This window comes from Tenrec ecaudatus, chromosome 18 (genome assembly GCF_050624435.1).
Source record: "Tenrec ecaudatus isolate mTenEca1 chromosome 18, mTenEca1.hap1, whole genome shotgun sequence".
Lineage (NCBI taxonomy): Eukaryota > Metazoa > Chordata > Mammalia > Afrosoricida > Tenrecidae > Tenrec > Tenrec ecaudatus.
In genome coordinates this window covers 14,279,928-14,298,677 of record NC_134547.1, presented here as the reverse complement: position 1 = coordinate 14,298,677, position 18,750 = coordinate 14,279,928, and the positions used below count along the sequence as shown (strand labels likewise).

Sequence of the window (18,750 nt, the reverse complement as noted above, 5' to 3'; positions counted from 1 at the left end):
AAACAAAAACAAAAAAAAAGAGGACCTGATGCAAAGGGCTTAAGTGGAGAGCAATTGCTTTGAAAATGATTAGGGCAAAGAATGTACAGATGTGCTTCATACAATTGATGTATGTATATGTGTGGATTGTGATGAGTTGTATGAGCCCCTAATAAAATGTTTTAAAAAAAAGTAGAGGAAAGTTGGGTGTTTCATCAGTGCTAGATATGAGTCCAAATGGATATGATGATTGGGAATTCTTTGAGTTTTCTGTGTGAGGCAGGACACACACCCACACGCACCCAGCCCAGGTAGCAATTGGCCCTTGACATGCCCTGAGTCCTTAGTGCTCTCAAGCAAAACAAACAACCCAGAGCAAACAAACTCATTGCCTTCCAGCTAACCCTAACTCCTACGCATCCAGCAGGGCAGCGTGGAAGTTCCTGGTCTCCCATAGAGTTTTCAAAGCTTGGACATCTTTATCAAAGCAGAGCATCCTCCCCCTAGGCAGGGCTGGTGGAGTCGAACTTCTGACCCTTTGCTTTGTAGCCCAGCAGTTCCACCACTGGGCCCCCCCTGAGCAACTTCTGAGTGTCAGGAGCCACTTGTAACGCCAGGTTCCCTCGCTGTGTGGCTGTGCGAGTTTTCTACGCCCTGCTTGCTGGACCGTTTCCTGTGGCCTTTTGCGAAGTGCTTTGCAAATAGTTCTCCTTTCTTTCCTTTTCCTTAATTAACTTTTATTTGTGGCAGTGGCCGCCGTGCCTAGACCTAATGGCCAGCCGCATGGGCTACACTTCGCGGGCTGTGACAGCATCCCGCCTGCCTGCCTGCCGTTGGTTTCACGCCTGTTGACTTAAACTCTGCTCACCCTCCTGCCCCCACCTCGTCATTCATGCTTTCAGATAGCAACCCGCCCTTGGGTCTTCTAGCACTCCTAGCGGCCCTACAGGGTGGGACTGCCCCCTGGGGGTTCCTGAGACTGTCACTCTTGCCGGGAGTAGAAAGCAGCTTCTTCCTCCAGAGGAGCTGCTGGTGGTTTAGGAACCGCATCTCTGGTGGCCTGGGTTAGAGCGTGTCATAACGGTAGCCGGGCACCATCTAGTTCTTCCCGTCTTGACGTAGCGGAGGCTTGCTCGTGCTGATAATTAGCCCAACTGTCCAGTTCTCCCTTAGATCTTTGGCTCCCCTCTTTCTCTTCTGTCCCAGTTCTGACTTGTAAGGAACAACAGCGAAACACGGCCACATCCTCCCTGTCCTGTCCTCACAGTTGTTCTGAGCCCACCGCTGCGGGCCCCCGGGTGAATCTTTCTCTATTGGGATGTCCCTCCCGACAACCTGCGCCAAGCGTGTGAGACCAGTCTCGCCGTCGTTGCCTCTAAGGAGCCTCCTGGCTGTACTTCTCTCAGGGCAATCGTTGTACTTTACAACCCAAAGCCAACCTCAGCGCCATCGACTCATAAGACACACTAGAACTGTCCCTTGGGGGGGGTGGCAGGGTGCACGCGAACCGCTTTTGAAAAGCGACTTCTCTGTGGTACGTACATGATACGTGCGTTTCATATCAAACCTGTTGGGAGAAAAAACGATTTCAGGAAACAACGGTCCTTTGGGGTTTTCAAGGCCGTGTGAATCTTTATAAGAGCAGAAAGCCTCATCTTGCTCCAGAGGAGTGAGTGGCTGGGGGGGTCGAACTGCCAACCTTGCAGGTAAGCAGCCCCATTTGTCATCCAGGACCTCACCGGGCCTCCTTTCTGTCCATCTTTATGGCAACAGTCTCCTGTTCCTCTTGTGGAGTGGCTGGTGGGTACGATCTGCTGACTGGTTAGCGGCCGGACGTGTGGCCTACTCCGCCACTGCCAGGGCTGCTTCCTTCAGCTGGCTGCCAGAGTCCACTGTGGCACATCCTCAAGGGGCACACCACACCAGTCCTTGATTTTTATAAGGCACCTAAGAAGTGGGTACAGTTGTTACGCACCTTGTACAGAAAGGGAAACTGAGGCATCAAGAAGTTCAATGACCTGCTCACGGTTGACACAGCCACAAAGCATTAGAGCTGGGATTGGGACCCAGGTAGCTGGTGCGTGCCCGCCCTCCCTCCCTCCCTCCCTCCTTCCCTGCTTTGTACAAATGGGAACCATTTCCCTTTATTCCTAGAAGTGAAAAAAACAGGAGGTAATCTGAAAAAATGACACCACGCGTCCGCAAACGGCTATTACAGCAGCTCACATGTGCTGAACTGATGGCTGGGTAAACAGAATGCGGTATATCCATACAGTGGACTATTACTCGGCCATGAAAAGTAATGGAGTACTAACATACTGCGGTGAGGATGAGCCACCAACATGCTAAATGACACACGCCACCCAGTGTGTGATTCCATGTACATGAGTTTTTCCTGCATAGGCAAATCTCTCGTGACCGAAAGAAGATTCGATGCTACGGAGGGAGAAAGGGCGGGAGTTCTGATGACTTAGATGTTATGACTTGGGCTGCTAACTACCAGGCCAGCAGTTCAAAACCACCAGCTGCTCTGTGGGGAGAAAGACGCTAAATGAAAGGACAGGAGTCCTGGTGGCATCGCCAATCCCATGAAGAGTCACAGCCTCCGAAACCCACAGGGGGCAGTTCTGCCCTGTCCTGTGGGCTCCTTACAAGTCGTCAGCAACGTCCTGGCCTTTGTTGCTGGTTTTTTTCCCTGGGGGGAGAAAGGATGGCGGCTCCTTCACACACAGTGGCACAGCAACTTTGCGCATGGGACTTCCAACCACAGAGGGGTGCTTCAAACCCAAATGAACCTCAGAAGCCCCATGTATATAAAGACTGTCAAAGTCACTGACATGGAGCGAGTTCCAACTCTTAGCAACCCGATAGGGGCGGGGCAGAACTGCCCCCGTGGGTTTGGGAGTAGAGAGCCTCATCTTTCTTCCTCAGAGCAGCTGGTGGAATCAAACTGCCGACCTTCCGGTTAGCAGCCCAGTGTATAATCCACTCTGTCACCAGGGCTCCTTCCAGAAACACTATATAGTTCTATCGAAACCCTATGAAGTCCTATCGAAACTACATAGCTATCGAGCCAGTGCGCTGACTCGACATGGCGGCAGTGGGTTTGGAAGGAGAGGGGACAGTCTTGCAGGGACAGGGGTCCGAAGAATTGTGCTGCAAGCCGAAAAGGTGGCAGTTCAAACACACCAGCTGCTCCACAGGAGGGAGGGAGCTGTGGCCAGTCTGTGTGCGTCCGGATTGTGGCCCTGGTGCACTCCCCCCGGGGGTGGGGGGGGGGGCGTTATTCTGCCCTCTGGAGAAACCTGGGGCTTTCTACCCCCAAGCGAGAGTAGAGAGTTCCTTTCGGAAGCCCTCGGGGCCAGTTCTTTCCACTGAGTGAGAAGCAACTCCATGACGGGTTTTTATGGGGTCACTAGTGGTGTAGAGGGTGACACTGAGCTGCTAACCACAAGGTCGGCGGTTCAAACCCAGCCTTTGCCCCACGAGAGAGATTAGACTGCCTCATCTCTCATCCACAGGACACCGAAACGGGCAGTCTGACTGGGCCCGGTAGGGTCGCCGTGCGTGGGAATGGGTTCAACGGCTGTGAGTTTGTTTGCGTCTTTGCTTGGGTTCCAGGGTGGCTAGGAGCTGGAGGGTACCCCAGGCACCCAACCAACAAAAGGAGGTGGGGTAACGGGCTAGGGAGGAGTGGGGCATGGCTGCTGGGATTGACGAAGACATTCTGAAATTGATGGTGATTAGATGTGAATACACCCAAACCCATTTGAATTGTACACCTGAAAGGATAGGATTTCATGGTGTGCGCAGGATGCTTCCATAAAGCTGTTTAAAAATAAGATTGCTCAAAGGGTGCGGGTGAGAGGCGTCCGAGAAAGGGGAGAGTGTAAGGTTTAGGATACACTTCAAACATCACAGGTGTCGGGCCCCTGGAATGACCTGGGAGCCTCCCCTAGAGGTGACCTTGGGCCCGAGGTGGCCACAGTGGCTTCATCTTGTCCTCCATCGTACGTTGCCTTCTGCTTAGTTCGGACTCCTTGGTGACCCGATAGTGTCAGAATGGAAGTGTGCGCCCCAGGGTTCTGTCCCCAACTTTTATTGTCTCTCTTGTTTTTCACACCTTTAAGCCTCTGGAGAGTAAGCTGCAGCCCTGTTATGTCAAGGTGAGGAGCCCGGATGGTGTAGTGCAGTGGTTCTCAACCTGTAGGTTGAGACCCCTTTGGGGGGGGTCAAACGACCCTTTCACAGGGGTCGCCCGATTCACAACAGTAGCAAAATGACAGTGATGAAGTAGCAACGGAAATTATTATATGGTTGCGGGGGGTCCCCACTGCATGAGGAAGGTTGAGAACCGCTGGTGTAGTTAGGTCACCTAGCGGGCTGCAATTCAGGGGGTCAGCAGTTGCAAACCACCAGCAGCTCCTGGGGAGAAAGGCTGGGCTTTCTAGTCCCGGAACCAGTTATGAGTGAGTATTGACTCGATGGCGGTGAGTCTGGTTTATCGTCTAAGCCTTAGAAGATACGGTGAGGCGCCCTGGTGACTAGCAGGGTACACCTTGGACTGCTAGGTGCAAGGTCAGCAGTTCAAAACCACCAGCCGCTCCAAGGGGGGAGAAGACAGGACTTCCGACTCCTGTAAAGCATTCATTTTGGAAACTCACGGGGGCAGTTCTGTCCTGCCCTATAGGGTCAGCGTGAGTTGGTATTGACGGGACCAGTGGCAGGGAGTTTTTGGTTACCTTCTAAGAAAAGGCACTCTTGCTTGTAGCCCAGTGGTCCGGTGCTCAGCTGCTAATCAAAAGGTTTGGGGTTCGCTTACTCTAGCCCCAAATCCAAGAACAGTTGGTTCTTAGAACGTGACCCTGCTCCAGATGGGCCTTCATGAAATGACCACTGAAGATAAGCGCGTTACTGCAAAGGATGGCGAAGAAAGCAGATGGTGCCCGGCTTTCCGTGGGGATCATGTCTGGGGTCTTAAAGGCTTAGAAAGAAGTCGCCATCTAAGTGAGGCGTCAACTAAGTCCACGCGGAAGAAGCACACCAGCCGGTGTCATGCAGAGAGCACAGATAGCAAAATTCAAATATGAGGAGAACGTATCGTGTTTAAATGGTGAACACCCAATTTGTAGAAGGCTGTGGGGGTCCAATGAGGGCCCCAAGTCCATGTGCAGACTGCATCGTCAGGTTAAGCCTCTGGCAGATCCCTGATAGTCACAGGCAAGGGGCTAACACAGCTTTGCTATCAGATGGAGATTATTGTAAACTTGACTGTGGTGGATGGAACTATCAAGGTATAATATGATACCCAGTCAGTTCACCTCCCTCTCCACCCAGCCCCCATTTGCTCTAGGCTTAAATCTCTCTCTCTCTCTCTGTTCCACACAGAAATTTTTTCTCTGGCTTGTTTTAATGTTCCGGATGGTCGTTTCTTTTCAAAAGTGACCTAACTACGGAAGGGACGGCATGTGAATATAATGTCAATGAAACTATAAAAATGTCCTTACCGTGTTAGGAAGTACTGATTAGTATCCGTTTGTGGAGATCAGTGTGTTCTTTGACCTTGTAATCCCAGGGCCAGGGCAACTCGCTAGACGACATGCGTCCATGTGTAAATTCATCCGATGGAAGGCTAGTAAGCAGTTTTATAACTATGATCCTGCTCGTGAATGAGTGACAGAATCCAATACAGCCGTCATTTCAAAGTCCCTACTGCAAGTGCGATTGGACAAAGTCTATGAAAAAGAAAAGTCACTAGCTTCTAACACTTTGGACAATATTTACTTTAAAAAAAGAAATGGAAAAGATTGGTGGTTCAGAGTCACCTTCGCCCGGTGGGAGGAGGATGAGGCAGTCTGCTTCCGGAGTGATTCCAACCTGGGATGTTCTGTAACAAAGGTGCGCTGTCCTGTCGGCTTGAACTGGGAGGTACTCAATGCCTGGTGTTTCTGTTTTGTCTTTTTAAAAAATAAATCGTTTTCTTGGGGCTCACACAACTCTTATCCAAATCCATACATGCATCAATTGAGTAAAGCACCCTTGTACATTCGTTGCCCTCGTCATTCTCAAATTTCGCCTTCCACTTGGGTTCCTGGAATCAGCTCATTTCCCTTTTTTTTCCCTCCCCCTCCCTCCCCGCGCCCCCTTCCCCTTCTGTTTCATCTCCTAAAGAGATGACCACCATGATGCGGGCACCCTTTCTTTCTTCTAAATTTTTGTTTATTTTATAGCAATTGTCATGATTAGAGAGGTAAATGACACATTTAAAAACCTTCTCAGGGCCAGAGCACTTACAAACACAAGGTGGGGGTGGGGGGTGGGAGTCTCAGCAGTAAGACACGAGGTCTGGGGCTGGGATTGCACTCAGAATCCTGCCCCAGGTCCTGAGCCACCAGGACTGTCCCATGGGCCGCAGTGTGGGCCCTGGAGCATCAGGTGGCTGCGGGGTTCTGCTTGGTGGGACCTGGTGGGAGACCCACCAAAGCTAGACCTGTGATTTTGTGATTCGGCCTCCTACCTGGGGTGGGGGGCTTCTTGCCCCACAGGCCAGCTCTTAGGGGGCGGGCACCCTTTCATGGTCCCACACCCCCCCACCCCCGACACCTGGGTGGTGTCAATGGTGTGCTTGTGGCTGTTCACCAGAAGACTAGTGATTCATTCAAATTCTTGTGAGAAAAAGATAATAATTTTTTCAAAAAGCCAACTGACCGGGCTGGTTGAGCCTGGAGAGAGCCCTTGGCCTGTGGCCCTGAGACTCTCTTCACTCTTTGAGCCGAAACCCATCCCTGAGAATATTTTGTAGCTACAGAGTAGATTGATTCACCAACTAATGAGTCACCCATAGGACTTCGCTCCCCAATCATTACGGCTGTTACCAAACAAGGAATCTTGGTGCTGGAGTTGGCTTTCAGCTTAGCCGGAAGTGTGGCCTGTCCAAATCTGCCAGCTGTCCCAGTCAGCTTCTGTAAAAAGGTTCACGGCCAAGAAATCCTGTGAGGGTACTTCTCTGTCTGGCAGTGTCAGGCTGAGCCTGACCTGACAGCAGCGGGTTTGTGGTTGGTTTATGTTATTACGTCCTGCGATAAACATTCTCCAAAGAAATAATTGTACAGACGCAAGCTTCAGCCAGGTCAATGGAGCTAGGGGCCATTAAAAAACATATCAAATTCTCTTCTGACCTCAGTGAGGGAAATGCTTGGGAAAGAGACTGCTTTCCTCAGGTAGGAAAGTTTGGCTCGCAAGCTGTGCTCGCCCGTCTACCACATAAGGAGAGGTAGCCGTAGGGAGAACCAAACCTCGGGAGGAGGTGGGGGAGTAACAGGCCAGATGGAGACTCTGAGTCAAGGGCATAAAGTCTGCGTTACGTAAAGTGACCGTGCAATTCATCATTTAAACCAGGCTACTTCGCAGAGTCTAAAGGACAAAGGGGCACCAGCTAAGACATAGGGACAACCCTAGAGATAAGGCAGTTGGGGAGATCACCCTGGAACTTGTAAACAGTGTAGGACTGGGCTCTGACAGGGATGGCGACACCCAACCAGATACAGAACACTACCCCTGAGGTGACGTCTCCATGGAGATCAAGTCTGGGATGCCCGCCACTGCATCCCAAGGGATGGAGCCGGTGGAGCTGCCCATGGACCTGTCTCTCCAGGGAGAACCTCCGTTACATTCTCACGGCTGCTAACCTTGGGGGGGGGGCGGGGGGGAAGAGGGGATTGTGGGCCAGGTGCTGTTCCCACTTGACTTCAGCCAACTTAGGGTGGCCCAGGGGTCTTCCACAGAGCAATGGCTGGGTTCTCCAGAGATTTGGGGGGTGGGGGGGGGAGGGTCTCTGCACGGATGGCTTTCCAGTTGAGAGAGGGATCCAGGAGGTGGCGCAGGTGAGGGATTCAGAGTGAAAGGACTGGAGGGAGGGTTCCCTGTATCTTCAAGCTTCAGCAGAGGGGGAAGGAGGTAGTCTTAGCTCCAGCACAGCACCATCCAGCAGACGTCGGTCAATGAAGACAAGGAACTGACATCCCCTTGGGCCCTGTGCCCCAGAGTCAACTGTCTCCATTTAGCTAGGCTTCTGCTTCTTCTTCCTCTTCTTCTTCCTCCTCCTCCTCCTTCTTTACGCCAAAATTATTGTCTTGAGTTTAAGCGGACTTCTGTGAGGTGTGTTTCCTCGGGGGGGTGCTTCTTCTGGGAGCAGGCTAGGTGGCTCTCTTTGGAAGGGCACCCTGGAACTCGCCCAGCCTCTGCAGGGGCAGAGGTCAGCCAGGGCACGGCAGCTTTCTTCTCCAGGGCCTGCTCGGATCCACTGCTGGGAGGCAGGTGTCCCTTTTCCTTGTGGGAAGAGGCGGGATGCGCCAAGTGCCATCCACCTTCGGAGTCTTCTTTTCGGGGAGGGTTGTGGGAGGGGGGTGTTCTGAGGGCAACTTAGGCACCTTGCTAAGGGGCTGGGCTTCAGTTTCAGAAAGCCTTTCCGTTCCAAGAGCCACCACTTAAAAAATAATTTTTTTTTTAATCGGGAGCACTTATAGCTATAACAACCCATAATTCAAACAGATCAAGCATAATTGTACAATTGCTGCCACCATCAGTTTCAAAACATTTTCTTTTTGAGCTCCTTGATGTCAGCTCCCCTTTACCCCCTGGAACCCTTACTATATTGTAATTATAATTATTACTATTTGCCGTAACTTACACCATCCAGTGTATCCATTCACCTACAATTGTTATTTGTTCCCCTCCAGTGGGGTTATACAGACATCAATGCGACTAGTCCCCCCACCGTACCCTTCCCTTCCCATACCCTCTGGGAATCAGTCCTTCCATTACTGTTTCTGAGGGGCTTTGGCTTTCATGCATTGATTAATCTTAATTGTACAAATGAACCTAGACAGGTCTAACACGATCAATGAGGTAAAACCCAGGCCATAACAGTAAGGGGAGGAAATATTAACTGGAGGAAAGTTACATGTTTCATCGGCGCTATGTACCAGCACCCTCGATCCACCATCCCTCCTGTGGAGCTCCCACTTCATGACAAGACTTTGGTGCTTGGAATTCCCCCTTGCAGGGCTCTCTTAGGAGGCTCCTCCAAATCCAGATGGAGGAGCATGGTGGATGTGAGGGCAGGGGATGCTCAGAGAGCAGGTGGAGGAACAGAAGAATGGGCGTGACTCAGCCTCTGCTGAATCCCAAAGAGCGGCCTCTGGGGAACCCCAGGGTACCGTGGGCGGGAATGGCTCGCTGACCCTTCTAGCCCAGTGACTGTGCAAGTTGTAGGGAAGACTGTCAAGATGTGAAATGTGTCAATGATCCGGGCACTTTGTTGTCTCTGTCGTGTCAGAGCAGTGGGTCAGCAATTAGCTTTTAGGCAAGGAGTCCAGGACGAAAAAGAATGCTTGGAAACGGATTGTGGTAGCAAGTGTACAATTCTGCTCGCCGTGATTGAACTATGGGATGATAGGATACGTGTATTCACTCCCCATGAATACTAAACAAAAGAAAATTGCCTTTAAAACCAAGAATGGGGGGAAAAAAAATTTAAAAAAAAAAAACCAAGAATGGTGGGAAACTTGAAGAATGGGAACAAAACAGGGCGAACTGAGCTCACAGGACCTTTCACTACACTTTGATGAATGTAACGGACACCAGGAATGTAACCAATGCCATAAATGTAACCAGCACACTTGAACAAGTTGGCTTCTGAAGTGATTGAATGGAAACGGAAACATTGTGTCAACCTTCCCCAGAAACCCTGTGGGGGACCAGCCTCCACAACTGAACGGGTTCTAAGGGATGGTTGGGTAACTGAAGGACAAAGAGAAGTCAGACAAGGCACGCAAGGGCTCACCTCTTCCATGAAGAGACCAGAACCAGAGAGAGCAAATGTATTTCCCACAGGCTTTAAAATCTCAGGCATGTAAGCCATGCCATGCACATACGTAACAGGAAGGGCTGTACATTGGAGGCATCCAGGTAACAGGAAGAGGGCAAGCTAGTGGTGTACACAGGACAAGACGGTAGGTACCTAATAGGATGGGCTGGTTCTAGAGTTAAGATGGCAGCCTAACCTTTGCCACCCCTGAGCTGACTTGACCTTAAGTGTCCCTGAGCTCATCCAGGGAGGGATTCCATGATCCTTATCAGAAGGGAGTGGGCCCTACCTGGGGCAAGATGGTCTGATAGCCCTCTATGGCAGACAACCTTCAGGCAGTTAACCTTCTAGAGCAGCGGCTCTCAACCTGTGGGCCACATATTTCCCATGGTCTTAGGAACATAGACACCGCTCCTTTATCCGTCTCCAGGTGGGTCCGCCCACATGCAGATACGCCCACCTCCGAGTACCTGGGCATGAAGACTGTTCCCCATGCCGCACCATGCTTCAAGACAACATTTCATTGTTATATCACTAAAAGTAAATATTTCACAATAGATAATGACATCATTTTTTGTGATTAATCACCATGCTTTCGTGATGTTCCATTTGCAACAGAGAAAGCACAGGTATTGACATGACGCAATTCATCACAGTAGCAAAAATGACCGTGATGAAGTAGCAAGGAAAATAACTGTATGGTTGGGGGGGGGGGTCCCCACCACATGAGGAGCTGTCTGAAAGGGTGGCGCCCCTGAGGCAGGTGGAGAACCCCTGGTCTAGCAAGCAGCATCTTAATACTGGCATTCTTACGGGGTGGACCTCGTGGAGAGTCACTCTTCCTTCGGAGAAGGTGACTGGGGTGCCCCGCCAACCCACGAGCGTGGGAGCCTTCTTCCACAAGCGTCTCGGCCTCCCAGACGCCTTCAGATACCAGCGTCAAGAACTTTTCCGCATACCCTCGGTTCCCGGTTCTGTTTCCCAGGAAGCCCGCTTCCTCAACCCCAAGCCCACTGTCCGAAGCGACCCTAGAGGACGGAGTAGAACCACTCCTGCAGGATTTCCCAAACCGCCAATCTTGACAGGAACGAATGACTCGACCTTCCTCCTGTGGAGCCGCTGGGGGTGGGGGTGGGGGGGCTTGCAGAACCTGAGGTTAGCAGAAAAACACATAATCCGCTACACCGTGAAACAGTATTACTAAAGATGGCTGGTGACTGGGAACCAGCCAGTGGTGCTTTGGAAAGCCCTGGGGATCTGCTTCTGAACATCGGCCCCTGACAAGTCTGGGGAGCTCAGCTCGTCCGTCCTCCCGAGGGGCTGTCAGGAGTCAGAATCGACTCAGGCCCACAACTACACACTCATACCCCTCCCCCCAAAAAATCTCTTTGGGGCTAGTTCTCTTTTGGAATTGGTACCCCCCGAGTTCCCACATGCCCCCTGGGGGGGCACCCTTCTATGAGGACACCCGCGTCTGGCATCTGTCTCACCTCCCGCTCTTCTGTCCCCACAGGCGCCCAGGATGTGCGTGTCCGAGTGCTGCCCGAGGTCCGAGGCCACCTGGGCAGCACCGTGGAGCTGCCGTGCCACCTGCTGCCGCCGGCCCCGGACATACGCATCTCGCAGGTGACGTGGCAGCGCCTGGATGCTGCCGGGGGTACCCCCAACGTCGCCGTGTACCACCCGTCCTACGGCCCCAGCTTCCCCAGCCCCAAGCCGGGCAAGGAGCGGCTGTCCTTCGTCAGCGTCGTGAAGGACCCGGAGAAGAAGCTGCAGGATGCCACGCTGGCCTTCAAGGAGCTGACCATGGAAGACGAGGGGAACTACACCTGTGACTTTGCCACCTTCCCCAATGGCACCATCCGCGGGGTGACCTGGCTCAGAGTGATTGGTGAGCAGGGGGGGACGTGGGGGGTGTATGTTTGTGGGGCGGGAGTCCCAGCTGTGACATTGGCTCACCACCTGACCTCCCTCACTGAGCCTCGGCTGTGTGCCGGGCACCAGGTCCTGGTGGTCCATGTCTTCAGCGTGGGCGGCTCGGGTTCCAACCCCAGGCAGGGCACCTCACGCACAGCCACCACCTGTCCGTCAGTCGCCGCGATGCCTAACGGGTTGTGGAGAAGCTTCCAGGCGCTAAGGCGCAGACCAGGAAGAATGTCCAGGCCGTGTATTTGCCAGGTCAGCCAGTGAAAGCCCACCCAGTTGGGGGTGGGGGTGGTGCAGCATCAGGCAGCGTTTCCGATCATGGGGGGGGGGGGGGCGTCGCTGTGTGCCAGGAACATTCCAGGTCCTGGGGGTAAAACTGAAGACAGACATTGCCTCGTGGCACTTTGAGTCCAAGGAGAGCCTCCCAGAAAACGAGACTCACTGCTGTCGAGTTGATCGGACTCACAGCGACCCTATAGGACAGAACTGTCCTGACGGGTTTCCTAGGCTCTGAATGTGGGCGGAAGCAGAAACCCGCATCTCTCTCCCACGGAATAGCTAGAGGATTCAAACGGCTGGCCTTGCTGTTAGCAGCCCAGCTGGCAAACCCACTCCGCCACCGGGGCTCCCGAGAGTGGGCCTCCGCGTGTCAAAGGCGCCAGAGAAACATATAGGCTGTCAGGGGGTGTGGTGGGAAATGGAGCAGGGAGGCAGAGAGGTGGGCAGGTTGCCATTACAGCTAGGCAGGCCTGGGAAGGGTTGATGGGCACAAGGGAGCTCTGAAGGCACAGGGAAGGGGGCGGGCGGTATGGAGGTACACGGGTGGAGTGGGGAGAGCAGTCTCCCAAGCGGAAGCGCGGCAGGTGCAAAGGCCCTGAAGCCGGGCACATGGAATATCTGCAAGCATCCAGGAATTGAATGGCATGGTGGCGGGAAATGCAGGAAGTGGGGAGAGCCAGCAGGGAGGAGATGGAGGTGGTGATAGAGAGGGCCAGGCGTGGCCTCCCCCCCTCCCCCCCACCCCCGGTCACGGTGCCCTGGACTTTCCTCTGAGCAGAGGAAGGATGTGGCCTGGCTTGGTTTTCCCAGGACCCCAAGTCCAGCCTGTGTGAGGGGGGTATGGGGTGGAAGCTGGGCGCAGTCCTTGTCCCGGTAGGAGTGGGTAAGGAGACTGGACCAAGGTGGAGGCAGCAGGATTGGGAGACAAGACCTGACCCCGGAGGTCTGCTAGAGGTGAAGGCCGAGAACAGCAAAAGTCTCACCCAGAGGGGCCGTCAGCCTGGGGTGACGTGAAGGAAGGGCCTTGGTGCCTGGTGGCCTGGACATGGTCAGGGAAGGCCTCTGACTAGGGGGTGTGGGGTGTGTGTGTGTGTGTGTGTGTGTGTGTGTGTGTTCTGACGTGGAAGAGGCAGCAAGAGCTAGGAAGTACAGGCCAGCTTGACTCGTTCTGCTGCTGAGAAGTGGGTTGACAGAGTAACACACACACACACACACACAATCTTCAAGCCCACTTTGGCTCATAACTCATAAGAGAGAGGAGAGAGAACTGCCCCAGTGGGTTTCCAGGACCATAATTCTTTACCCGGGCAGCCAGCCTCCTCTTTGTCTCACGGAGCGGCTGGTGGCTTTGAACTGCTGACCTTGCGCTTAGCAGCCAGCCCAGTCTACACTGCGCACCAGGTCTCCCTCTGTGGCTTTGCTACAGCGCTTCCGTCTCTGACTCTCCTCACAGGTCCACTTTCCCTCTGCCAGTCTCTCTCCTCTGGGCCCCAGTCACATTGGGTGAAGCCCCTCAGGTCCCCTGTACTATGACCTCATGTGAACTGACCCAGATGTGCCTTCCACCCAAGGTCAGGCTCACAGGTGCCAGAGGCTAGGGCTTAGGCCTTTTTTCCTGAGAAGGCACCACCGAGACCCTAGCAAGCTCGTGAAGGTGGGCGAGGGGGTTGAACGCCCCTCCCTCGGGGCCAGAGAACTCATGGGTCAGCCTGCATGGTCCTGAGAGTCCAGGGGGAGGAGGCTGCGCGCCATCCTGCGGACCACTTGGAGCCATCGGACTGGTCTCTGACAGTCTGGGCAAATGAGTGGAGGTTCACTGGGGCATGGGGGGGGCGGGGGGGCAAGGACATATAAGGAGGATGTGGAGTGGGGGTAGGGAGAACAGAAGGGTAATGAACCTTGGTCTGAAAGAGGGAGGGAGCAGCTGTGGAGGTCCAGAGACCAGAAGAGGCATCTGTAAGCCCTGGTCTTTGCCTAGGAAGAGTGGGGAGCCCCGGGAGTGGGGGGAAGGAAATCCCCTGGGAGCCCCTCCAGCGGGGGGTGTCCAGCACGGCCACCAAAGCAAAATAATGAAGCCTTCCCCAAGTGGGTTTTTTCCTCCCCCCCACCAAAAGATGCCCTTTCTTACTGCATCTCAGCAAAGCACTCTCCCCCGGGGTTCCCCTGGAACCCCCACCCCGCCCAGGAACTCCCCAGAAGACAGATTCCTCAAGAGCCTCGATTTTCCCCCTCTCAGCCCCAGAAGGAGTGAGAAGTCCCCCCAGCGCCTTCTTTGAGAAACTACTTCCCTTTCCAAGAGCACAGAAACCCCGTGGTTTTCCATCTCCCAGAACTCCGTGCAGGAGGCTCTAGGCAGCAGCTGCTGCCGCCAGTCCTGGGCCACTGGCAAGGGCGTGGGGCAGTTCCTCTCTGTCACACAGGGGTCACCATGCAGAGGGATGGACGGGACGACAATGGATGGGCATGGACATGGCCCGGGGCCAAAATGGCCAGGTGTGCGCCCTTGGGGTGGGTGTGGAAGGCACTGAAGGGAGATGGGACGGGAGGGCCTGCCAGGTCAGGGAGGCTCCCTGGGAAATGAAGTTTGGACTGAGGGTACCAGGAAGATGGGAACCCGGGCCCTCCCAGGCAGGAGAGGCTACTGGGAAAGCATGCCAATACCCCTCCCCGCTACCTTTCTGGGTGGGGGCACAGGCCAAAGGCAATCCAAAGGGGTTGGCCCAGGATGGCTGACACCGGGCTTTGGGAGCCCAGGGAGACGTCTGAGGTCTGTGGTCAGTGCTGGGAGGCAGGTGGGAGGACATGGGGAGGCCTGTTGGAGTCTTGCCAAGGCTGGGGCTCGGGGTGTGGGAAGGGAAAAGCCATCCCAGGGCTGAGATGCCCAGAAGATCCACACACCGGTCTGCAAGGCAGCTGCAGCGCCAAGTCAGAACAGAGGGGACCACGTGGGTCCGGGGGCCGCATCCTGAGTGAGTGCTGGCATGATTATACCCTGCTCGGAGGTTTTCTGTTTTTTTTCCCGTGTCTTTCCCTTCTGTTTCCCAGGAGGACCAGGGGAAAGGGCAAAGGATGACCAGCATTGGCAATCTCAGTTGGCAATCTCTATCTAATCCCACCACAGGGACCACCCCTGCGGACAACAGGAAGTGACTTGGGGCCAGGGAGGGGCATCTTGTCCACTGTTCCTTTGAGCCTCTTTTGCCACCACCACCCCCCCCACACCCAGGCTTTTTTTTTTTATTATTGTTATTGGCTTTTCTCTTTGCATCCCTTCTCTGCTTTTCTGGCTGAGCAGGACAAAACAGTATTATTTCCTGTTGAAGCTCACAAAGGCCAGGGGGCTGTTGGAAAGATGGGATTAGAAAGTGATGGAATTTCCCCACAAAGGACACGGACACACACACACACACACACACACACACACACCATGCATGCTCATTTATGACAGGCATTGTTAGGATACCCATTTTCCAGAAGTGGAAACTCAACTTGGGGAATAAGTGAGGTGCCATGGAGCTGGGACCTTGAGCCCAGGCTGGCTGTGCCCCCCACCCCTCCCCGGCCTAGCCCGTGTTTGTCCCAGCAGCTGCAGCCGCAGGCATGTGGTGACCGGCCCCCTCTGTCCCTTCCGCAGCCTCGCCCCGGAACCACGCCGAAGCCCAGGAGGTCACCCTCAGCCAGGAGCCTGTGCCTGTGGCGCGCTGCCTCTCCAGGGATGGCCGCCCACCCGCCCGCATCTCCTGGTCATCGCCCGTGGGCGGGGACGCCACCGAGAACCAGGTGCCAGGGTCCGTGCCCGGCACCTTCACCGTCATCAGCCGCCTCACCCTGGTGCCCTCAATCGGAGTGGACGGCACGAAGGTCACCTGCAAAGTGGAGCACGAGACCTTCCAAGAGGCCAACCTGCTGCCCGTGACCCTCGTCCTGCACTGTGAGTGCACTGGGATGTGGCCGCGCCCCTGCCCCCACCCCACTAACACCGCCCACCCTGCCGCCTTCTGAATGTGGCCTCCACTTATGACCCTCCCTCCTCCCTATGGTCTCCACTGTCTCTAGCATTTCCATTGTCCCTCCATTCTCTGTACTGGTTTCCCCGGACTCACTCTGCTGTCCCCAACAGCGATATAGCACAGTGAGCTCTGTAGAAGACACTCTGTCCACTTCTTCCAAAGTCTACCCTCAGTGAAGCCATGTCGGCAGGTAGAATTGCCCCTGTGAGTTTCCAAGATTATAACTCTTTACAGAGAGGAGAAAGCCTCATCTTACACTAAATGACCAGGGCTCCCGAGTTGTCTCCATCAGCTTCCCTGGGCCCTGTTCTTTGGGCCTCCACACTGACCCCAGCCCCCTAGGATCATTCAAATCACCCTGGCCCAGCCCTGGCAATTCTGACCCTTCTGGAAACCGACACCCCGTCATGCTACCCACAAACGCTGGTGGGGTAGCGATGAAGCACTCTCCAGCGAACGGGCAGCAGAGGGAGAAAGGTGTGGCGGTCTGCTCCCATAAAGATTTAGTCTCAGAAATTGTATGGGAGTGGTTCTACTCTGCTAAGCAGGAGGTTGACGGTTCAAACTCACCAGCCTGCTCCGAGGGAGGAAGAAGAGGGATCCCGGCAGTCTGTCCCACTTCAAGATTGACAGCCTCAGAAACCCTGCCTAGAGTCGCTATGCGCTATGCGTTAGAAGTGGCCCTCTATTAATAGGCTTGAGGTTTGAATGTCACTCATAGACCCCTCCTGGGCAGTCTCCATGTGAACCCTGCCCAAGGGGAACTTCATCAGTGCTGGTGACCACTGTTCCAACTACCCCCACTCCCACCCCTACCCCCACAACTCAAGTGTTTCCGAGGTTCCCTGGGGCAACAGCCATTCTCTGCACCAGTCCCCACCCCCACCCCCTACCCCCAGCATCCTCTTAGGAAGTGCAGGAAACACCACACAGGTGTGATCTTTGGTGGCTTCAGAGCAGGCCTGACCCTGGACAGTCACATCCCATTCCAGTCCTTTCCCCAGTGACTCACTGACATTCCTCAGTGGTTTTACCCTGACTTCAGACCAATCTGGACTGGCTCACCCTTGTCAGTTCCCTCACTTCCATGCCTGTCACTTCCATGTCTGTCCCCGCCTTTGGAATGCTCCTTGGAATGCTCCCTGTCTGAGCCCCGGTGTTCCTTTCCCCAGACCCCCCAGAGGTCTCCATCTCGGGCTATGACGACAACTGGTACCTGGGGCGCAGTGAGGTCACCCTGAACTGTGACGTCCGCAGCAACCCGGAGCCCACGAGATATGACTGGAGCATGTGAGTCCTGGGTAGAGGTGTACCTGGTCTGAGGGAGAAGGGGGCTGGGGGCCTGGACTCCTGGGTCCAAGGGAGGAGGGGTCTGGACTCCTGGGTCTGAGGGAGGAGGGGCTGGACTCCTGGGTCTGAGGGAGGAGGGGGCTGGGGACCTGGACTCCTGGGTCTGAGGGAGGAGGGGGCTGGGGACCTGGACTCCTGGGTCTGAGGGAGGAGGGGGCTGGGGACCTGGACTCCTGGGTCTGAGGGAGGAGGGGGCTGGGGGCCTGGACTCCTGGGTCCAAGGGAGGAGGGGTCTGGACTCCTGGGTCTGAGGGAGGAGGGGCTGGACTCCTGGGTCTGAGGGAGGAGGGGGCTGGGGACCTGGACTCCTGGGTCTGAGGGAGGAGGGGGCTGGGGACCTGGACTCCTGGGTCTGAGGGAGGAGGGGGCTGGGGACCTGGACTCCTGGGTGTGAGGGAGGAGGGGGCTGGGGGCCTGGACTCCTGGGTGTAAGGGAAGAGGGGCTGGACTCCTGGGTCTGATGGAGGAGGGGGCTGGACTCCTGGGTTTGAGGGAGGAGGGGGCTGGGGACCTGGACTCCTGGGTCTGAGGGAGGAAAGGCCTAGAGTCCTGGATTTCTGGGTCTGAGGGAGAGTGAGCCGGCTGTGGCCTGGCCTCCAGGGTCTTCACAGTTCAAGAGAGTGGCCATGTGGGGGTCTCTGGGCTCTGCCCTGGGGGTACAGTTAGTGTCCATTGGTGATTTCAAACGTCCAGCTGTCCCACAGGAGAAAGAGGTGACAGATGAACTACTGTTCACCGCCATCCAGCCAGTGACAGGCTCAGAAGCCTTGGGGAAAGGTTCTATTCTGTTTTCAGGGGCGCTCTGAGCTGGAATTGACTTGAAGGCAATGGATGGATTGGGGTGGGGTGTACGTTTTGGGTCCAGAGGTCCTGGCTCCTCAGGACCTGTGAGCAGAAACCAGGCGTGTGCTTCCTGTCTGGCCTGTTCTCCCTCACCTGCCGCCCCCACGCCCCGCCCTGCCCCCCAGGACGTCAGGCCCCTTCCCCGACTCGGTGATCACCCGCGGCCCCCAGCTGCTCATCCACTCGGTGGACAGAATGCTGAACACTACCTTCGTCTGCATGGCCACCAACGCCGTGGGCACGGGCCGCGCCGAGCAGATCATCCTCGTCCGAGGTGAGCGGGTCTCGGGGCAGCAAGCGAAGACCCCCATCCGTTCGTCTGTCTGTCTGTCTGCCCCCTCACTGTCCCGGCCTCCTGGGGTGGGGCCGTAGGGCCAAGGCCCGGGCAGGGGCGGACCCGCCTCGCTGAAAGAGACAGGGCAGGTGGCGCCCCCTTCTGGCCCCGGGCTGGAATCCGAGAGGATTGCCATGGAGCGCAGGCGCCAAGCCCGGGCT

At 55.1% G+C, this 18,750-nt stretch overlaps 1 protein-coding gene across 2 annotated transcripts in view; it reads left to right on the top strand.

The window, feature by feature from the left end:
- NECTIN2 (nectin cell adhesion molecule 2) overlaps positions 1-18,750 on the top strand; it is a 44,678-nt gene that overhangs the window by 10,231 nt on the left and 15,697 nt on the right. For both annotated transcript variants that reach the window (XM_075536361.1, XM_075536362.1), the window contains exons 2-5: positions 11,361-11,738; positions 15,687-15,983; positions 17,235-17,352; positions 18,381-18,529. In XM_075536361.1, the coding sequence (XP_075392476.1) occupies positions 11,361-11,738; positions 15,687-15,983; positions 17,235-17,352; positions 18,381-18,529 (942 nt within the window). The remainder of the gene's footprint in view (positions 1-11,360; positions 11,739-15,686; positions 15,984-17,234; positions 17,353-18,380; positions 18,530-18,750) is intronic.